The sequence below is a fragment of the Thunnus thynnus genome, chromosome 7 (assembly GCF_963924715.1).
Source record: "Thunnus thynnus chromosome 7, fThuThy2.1, whole genome shotgun sequence".
In the NCBI taxonomy this organism is placed as follows: Eukaryota; Metazoa; Chordata; class Actinopteri; order Scombriformes; family Scombridae; genus Thunnus; species Thunnus thynnus.
Genome location: NC_089523.1, coordinates 32,065,185 through 32,073,448, shown reverse-complemented (window position 1 = coordinate 32,073,448; position 8,264 = coordinate 32,065,185). Strand labels below are relative to the sequence as shown.

At 37.9% G+C, this 8,264-nt stretch overlaps 1 protein-coding gene across 1 annotated transcript; it reads right to left on the bottom strand.

Moving 5' to 3' along the window:
* Positions 1 to 442: 442 nt before the first annotated feature.
* dharma lies at positions 443 to 3,006 on the bottom strand. Its single transcript, XM_067595837.1, has 3 exons — positions 2,218 to 3,006; positions 1,683 to 1,891; positions 443 to 1,135 (listed from the first exon to the last, which is right to left on the bottom strand). Exons 1-3 carry the CDS (start codon positions 2,519 to 2,521, stop codon positions 1,016 to 1,018), a joined length of 633 nt encoding a protein of 210 aa, XP_067451938.1. The 5' UTR covers positions 2,522 to 3,006; the 3' UTR covers positions 443 to 1,015.
* Positions 3,007 to 8,264: the final 5,258 nt, after the last annotated feature.

Genomic DNA, 8,264 nt, shown 5'->3' with positions numbered 1-8,264 from the left:
CACAGTATATTATATTGTAAAATCGTCATATCTGTGAGAACTGTGACAGCAAACACAGAGTTTAGGATATAGAGTTGATATGAAGGTCAGCAAGTCAAACAGCAAAATAACATGGATGGGTTAAACACACAGACTGTGTTTGCTTCTCATTTTCTTTTCTTTTAAAACCATAAAACAGTGCCTGATCTCTTGGGGAAATCTTATTCATTTTGAGAAAAGTAAAGGACATTTATGATGTATTTACAAAAAAAGTTGCAGCCCATTCGGCTCAAACATGGTGACCAAAAGTGTGTTTCTCAGTGTGCCTCAATAGAGAGAAATTTTTAAATGCAGTGTTTCTGTTTATATGAAGGGTACTAATCATAAAGACACAACTCAGGTTTTTGTATTTTTAGAACACACCTTCCTTCTCTAAAACCAGAAATAGTAATTGTTTTTTTTTTTATCATAATGCATCTGGGACTATACAGGATTTAAGATGACAGCCTAATAAGTTAACAAGTGTTTTTCTCAGTGTGCTTCAATAGAAAGAAAATTATAAATGCAGTGTGTCTGTTTATATGAAGGCTACTGAAACAGGATTCAAGCAGTTAGTACAGATACTAAAAACTTAAAATAAAAACCATCACAGGACAGAATTCATATCACATGATCTTTAATACACTAATTTCAATAAATTAAATAGAAATACAAAATAATTAAAAACTTGAAAAGTACAAGTTGCTCAGTAGAAATTAAAGTAAAATGACAGTAATAATAGTTAACTGTCCTTGAGGTTTTAAGTCACAGGTGTCTGACTTTTCCAGCAGTGCCTGAATGTATCATCATAGTTAAAATTGTCTTATGTTGAATCTGCAGCAGCTACAGACAAGCAGCTTTCAACTGTAGTCACCAGCTGATCCAATGAGCATCCACCTTACTGACCCTTGAGCAGGATGTAGTCAGCTGACCTTTGACCTCTGGGGGTGAGAGGATGTGTTTGACCTCTGAGAAGGAGGCAGACTGTCTGTCAGGTTCAGAGGAAGGCAGTGAAGAACTTCTTGTCTGCTCCAGCAGTGGGGGAAGGGGAGGGAGATTTGACCTTTGACCCGCTGCGCTGCCGCTTCCTCCTGGCTCTGCGGTTCTTAAACCACACCTGAAACACACACAGAAAGGAGATTTTCAGTTTCACAATCTCATAGGTGGAGATTTTGTCCAAACAAGATAAACCAAATCAACATTCATGTGCCAGAGCAGAAATATAAATTGTGTTTTGTAGAGAATAACACACACACAAATGAGGTTTCTTCTGAATATTTTGGGTTGGGAAGACAGCTAGGCGGTTTCTTCAGTCTGGTTTTACAAACAGGTGATAACAAGCTTGTTTTGTAGTTCACTCCCTTTACAGAGCGGCTGTGGGTCATGCGTCAAAATGTGACATGGAGAGGTTTTTGCGCAGTTTTGGGTTGTACAGGCTATTACGTTTATCTTAAACGTTAAAAAATGGTTTAACTCTTTAGAATGTGTTTTGTGATAAGTTGATTAACATAATTTGCTTTATAAAAGGAGAAAAAGTTTCCTTGTTGCATTGGTGCATCATGCGTAAAATGCTACCTGAGACATTTTAGACAACTTGGAGAGATTTTACGCATTGCTGTGGGCGATGTTTGTTTGCCCACTGAGAATCATCACATCAGACTCACCCTGACTGTCTCCTCGTTCAGCCCGGTGCTCCTCGCCACCTCAGCGCGCGCCTCCACGGCTGGGTAGTCGGTGAGCTCGAACAGCGCCTCGAGCTGTTTAGTCTGACTGTCGGTGAACACCGTCCTCATCCGGGCCTTCTGACGCTGCTGCGACTGCGCTGTCAGCCCGGTCGGATGGTAACCATGGTGACCCGCCAACGACTGAGGATCTGGTCAATAATAATACAAAAAAAACATAAGTTAGTCAAGTGAAACACATAGAGGAAATGCACGAAAGAAAAGATTTTGAATCACGGAGCGTCCACAGATTTTGCCCATTACCGTAAACTTTAGGCATTTGATCCACTTCATAGTTATAAATGACTAGTTTTATAGAATAAAAAACGCAGTTTATGATCTGCTGTTTCAATGAGAGATTCTAATTTTCATTTTAAATCAAATTCAAAAGGTTTCTAAACAGTTTCTAAAAGTTTTAAACTAAAAGTGATGAAATGTTGGTCAACAAGATGAAACTGAACATTAAATGTGTAAATACCTGCAGAGTCCGGGCTGAGGTGCATGTAAACTCCAGAGTTTGGATAAATGCTGCAGTCAGTGTGATGGAAACCGGCTCCGTACTGATAAAACGCGTCTCCAAAGCTCATCCCTCGGTACTGCAGGCAGTCGGGAACCGGCACTTGAGGCGCTGGAGGTCTGAGGTTCCTGGAGTCCAGACTGAATCCGCCGGGGATCCCGTGGAGATATCCATCCGGGGGAAACTCCATCACAGGCGGCTTGTGTCCGAACTGCGGGGAGAGGATGCGCTGGATGCTGAAGTCTGACACTCTGCTTCCGTCCATGCTGACAACTCAAGATCCAGAAAAGTTTCCAGAAAGCTTCTCCAGAGGCCTCTGAGCTCTGGAAGTCCCCTACAGTCCAGTTTTAAACAGAAGTCTGCAGATGGCATCAAACACCTGACGGCTCTTTAATATGTTAATGAGTTTGAATGTTTGATGCTGGAAGTTCAGTCAGACATGAGAAGAAAACTGGAACTTTGATTTGACCTCTGAACCCTCTGATGGTTTGAACTGAATGATGATGTGAATGACCGAGTATTTAAACTGTTTATTCAACTGGAATTAGTCACTTTGTTCATCTTCATCGGCCATTTACTCTTCTATTCAACCGTTCACTTTCACTTTTCTTCAAACAACTTAATTATTCTGCCGATATTATAGTTCAAGATACACAAACACTGGATTCTTCCGGTCTGCTTGTCTTTGTATGTTTATTATTCTTTAGTGTTTATCTCGGCTAATCTTTCCAGTTTCATTTAATAATTGGTGATATGCGATTTTATCATGTTTTTATGTGAAAATGCATAAATAAATCGTGCTGCAAAGATAAAGTTAATGGTTTTTCCCTTTAATATTAAAACTCTTCACTGTCTTTTAAACAGTTTTTAAAAAGTAAGTATCAAACTATATATAAAATTTACAGAACAGAAAATAAATTGAGCAAAATGTTATTTCACTTTATTAGGACATTTCTCAGACATTTGTCTTGCATCATTATTCCGTTTAACATTCACAAAAACATCCAACCAGACAATAAAACAACATCACATCTATCTTATCTTTATCTTTATCAAATAAGAAGCTTTAATGTCATTTATTATTCTCCTAAATATTACGTTTATAAACATGACAACAACAGAAATTCATAATCCTGTCACCAAACATCTTTTCTGTCCTGTTTATTCTTGTTATTAAAGCCCTAAAACACAAACTATCACAAATGATCTGAACAGTTTGGGGGTAATAAGCTGCAGTGTTTGTCTGCGGTCAGCAGGTGGCGCCACACTCCGCTCAGTTTCTGCTGCACCAGCGGTGGAAAGTAACTGAGTACGTTTACTGAAATATTAATTAAGTCTTCAGATTGACTTCAGTCATTGTTAGAGATTAAAACAGTAGATTTCTATATTTTGGCCTCTGCTCTTTACAGAAGAAGCAGTGTGTAGTTTGGGGCCTCTGGTCATGCTGAGTTGTCAGCCGTTCCATCAAAAAGACATTTCACCTTCTCACATGGTGTCATTGATGTGAGTGATTAATGCACAAAGGTAAAAATATCCAGTGAAGAGTAAAGATCAGAGAAAAATCCAAAAAATGAATACAACTTTGTAGCAGAACTGTTTATGATCTCACGACCCTTCAGATTTATGTTGTGACCCTGTAACCACTGGACTAAACTAACTAACTGTATATATACAGTACCAGTCAAATGTTTAGACACAACTTTCCCATTCACTTGAATGAGAGAGTGTGTCCAAACTTTTGACTGGTACTGTATACATATTCATATGTATGTATGTATATGTTCAGACCAGCTCCATCTCCAGCAGCTACAACAATAAAATGCAAATCTAATTCATTATAATATGTAGTTTATATAATATATCAGTCATGCGGGCTGATGGTTTGCAAAATGAATCCTTCTTAAAGTAATTTTAGCTGATAATATATCTGCACTTTTACTGAAAGGTCCCCTTCAGACGTGTTTTCAGATAAAAATAATCCTGCTTTAAATGCCTTAAATAAGATTTGAGTCTGATATCGTTTTTCCAACAAAAAAGGTCAAATAAAAATTCTTGAAATTACGTCTACTCTTTCAACCTCATTAAAAAGAAAATCCAGTATCTATGAATATGTAGATAGTGTTCATTTTCAAAGGTTTCCTCATACTTCACTGTTAAGTTCATTCTCAGTGTTTGTGCACTGGAGGCTTCAAGTTTCCACATCACACTTGAGTATAAATTGCATACTGGGTCACGATTGGCTTGTGATGTCACTAATCATGTTCGTAGGTACACAAGATAAACTCAGATTAAAGGAGAGAACAGAGAAACTTTCCTCCTTCAGCAGACTCTGCACATACATCATTCTGCACAGAGAAGAGAACAAACATCCAACAGAAAGATCAAGAAGAAAAACATCTGAGTGAAGATAATATAAAGGATCCACCACTAAAAGAAGACGGAAACGTGCACAAATGGCACAACAGCAACACAAATACTGATTGTATTCGTGACCCAGACAGACAAAGACACTGTCATGATATTTAGAGGAGGAGAAATTATCATAGCAAACAGGAATATATTGGAAAATATGAGAGTACAATACATTTACAACACCACAGCCATACTGTACTTCACTTCAGAGGCATCTTAGGGATTTCACAGTGAAACCAGTGTGTTTGTACATGAATGCAGCTTTGATCTTTACCACATCACAGCTGTGTGGGTCAAACTCCATCAAGACTCAAGTGCAAAAGTTAATGAGCTTTTCACACATTTCTCTCTTTTGTCTTCAGTATCATCACAGTCCAGCTTCAGTCTGACAAACTGCAGGAATTTAAATCCTGACTCTCACACTGCAGCCAAGGGAAATGTTTGAAAATTATACTACAAATACAGAAGTAAAAATATAATTATTATACTGACGTCCTGTCCACATAGTGAAGAACAACCCATGTTATGTTACCTATTAATGGTAGTAGTGTTATTTAATTTGAAGTAGTGCCCTTTAGCAGTATTTAGTAGGTATGTCTTACAGGTATATGTACAGTGGTGTCAAGAATACTTGAATTTTTACTTTACCAACATGTTTATTATGTTACAAGTTGTTTACAATCTTAAATGAAACTCTACAGTTTTATTTTAACTGATTAAATATTCATTTAATAGTAAGTTAATAAGTAATAAATAAAAACTAAGCTGCTGTTTCAGACTTTTAAAACAAAAGACTGTTTAAATTTGGAGGAATTCTTTAAATAATGATAAAAAAAACTATTATAATGAATATAAATAAAATCTGTTGTTGAGTCTGTTTCCACCCTGTGAATGTGATGTTGTTAAGCTCAGTTTGACTTCTAAGGGAAGATCAATAGGTGATCAATAGCAGATCAATCAGTGTCGTCTCTGTAAACTCTCTCTGATCTGATCGATCGTTGACGGACATGAGAGGAATAAAAAAGAAACATCAGCAGATTCTCAAACATCATCAAAAAGCAGATTAAAGAGCAAAAGGAACATTTAAATATGATCTCAATACAATTCACACACATTAAATCAAACAATACAGAGGTCAAAGGTCAAACGGACAGTTCAGTGTCATAGACAATATTACAAAGGTGAGGAATTTTGACAAAGTTTGAATTCTGTGGGATTCCAAAAGTCCTCAATAGTCATTTTAATATTTAATATTTTAAAAATAAACAAATGCTTTAATGTATTTGTGTAATAAAATGTTAATATATTCCTGTATGATTATAACACTTCATATTATGGATCTGAAATTTCACATCGATTTTATTTCATAATAATTTCTTTGAAGGTTTCCTGGAAAGAATTAGGGACTAATTATGGGGAAAATAAGCAACTCCTTGAAAGTTTTTGGAAACTTTCTTCTTGATATATTGAAATTTTTGTCTTTAAAATGTCTTTATGTTCAGCTGACCTGCTATGGGGGTTAATTGGAGTTAATACGGTATAATTGGAAGTGTACCAGTTGAACAGTAATTAGTACATAAATGCATATTTCTATTTGGAATTTACAGACCTGTAAAATAAAGCGTCACCTATATTTAAATTAAATTGAATTATATTTACAAGTTTCAAAATAGTCAATTTGATGAAAACTAAAAGATAAGTGAAAGGTCAGAGGGTTCAGTAACTGGATTAACAGATGGAATAAACAGTCCTCTATAGTGCAACAAGTCTTTGTTTTCCCTGATTTTTGTCTCCCAGGAGGTGAACCCCCCCCCCCCCCCCCAACAAACTTCACCACTCAAACACTTCAGTTTCACTAATGAGCAGAGCAGTTTCTTATCAAACACTTTACTGTTACTAAGCTGCTTCATTATTTCGTTGTTCAGTTATAAAATAAGAATTCCAACGATCAATATTTTCTGAATGAGAAGTCAGTCCCACCCCCTCTCTCAGACTAGCTGGACTCTGTGTTTAAAAGGGTCAATCAGACTGAAATCTGTGAAAAGCAAAAGAGTTAAAACGAGCAAAGAGCAAAAGTGTCGCCCCGTGTCTCATTGAAATGAATGGGAGGCTAAATCCAGTGTGACTGCAGCTTTAGGGCTATATTTGGGATTTGGGCAGAGGATTTTACACAAACTGAGAGGAAGGAGTGTCTGTGAGACTTTATGCAGGGCAAAGAAACCCTTGTTCCATATAGAATAAGGTAAAGCAGGTGAAATTGAAAAAGACTACATCGTTTATCCATGATTAATTTCTCACACTAAGACATCTCAGAGTGTGTTACTGTTCCCTGCGCAGCGTTTTGAGACGTCCATCTTGATTTGTCTTCGACGTTTCTATTCGTCTCGTAGGTTTCTCTCTTCCTCCTTCAGCTGTTGAATGATTCACATCAGGTGTGCTGGACTGAAACCCGTCAGATCTTTCTGTCAGACTCGGTTTGCTCTCGCTGCCTCGTCTCTCTCAGCATGAATCAGCAGACTGCTCACTGAGCCGGACTCCAGACATCCAGCTCCCCCCCCCTCTCTCTTTCTCCCTCTTTTTCTCTCTCTCTCTCTCTGTCTGGCTGGTTCACTGTCTGTCTGGCTCGGCCTCTGTACTGTAGCTGATTAGTAAGCGCAGCGGGAGTTCACTCGCAGGGCTTCTTGGACAGGTTTCAATCCTCCACTCGCTGTATCTTGGCGACTGTTCAGAGCTCCTGCATGTCCGCTCACTGTGTCGGCAGGGTTTCAATACTCCTGTCCACTATGTATTTTGGCAGGGTTTCAATGTTATGTCTGCTCTGCACTGCTTTTATATTTTAAAACTCCTCACTGTCTCGGTTGGGTTTTAATACTCTGTCCACTGGCTATTGAGCTTTATCTCAAGAGCTGCATCCACTAATAGGACTTTTCCACTGCAGGTGACAAAATCCCTGCTTCGGGGGGTAGTACTGTCTGACAGCGCAGGACCTATCGGAGAGGAGTTTGGATGGCTGAATGTCTCTGATTGGTCAAATGCAAACATCAAGACCAGACTGCTACAACTTGTGTACCGCTTCATTCAAGTAGTGTCTCTCTTAGGGGTGTGCCTGAATACAAATATGTTATTCGGCAAAGCACAAATAGTGGGGTTTTTTTTAACGAATATTTGTTTCATACAAATATTTCAAAAATCATTTGTTTTCGGGAAGAAAAAAAAACACGTCAAATACATCGCTATCTCACTCTCTTTCCTCTGCTCTGTCTATCAGCAGGTCTCAATGAGGGGAGTCACATCCACCTGCTACATGACGCACATTTCATAATTTGGACATCACTCCCGGAGTTGGGGGTGTTCCCCAGAGATAAAGCTGAGCTACTGACACACGCAAAATGCTCCCACGGGAACACTTATTGCACACTTTAATTTTTCTAAAATTAAAAGCATAATAAAAACAAAAACAGGATTTTTAAGACTCTTTCTTCTTTTTTTCAAATACAAATACAAATAATTTCGCTGCCTCAACAAATACATATACAAATACAAATACTGGGCCTTCTGCACATCTGTAGTCTCTAGTATTAATGGTGGACAAGTGT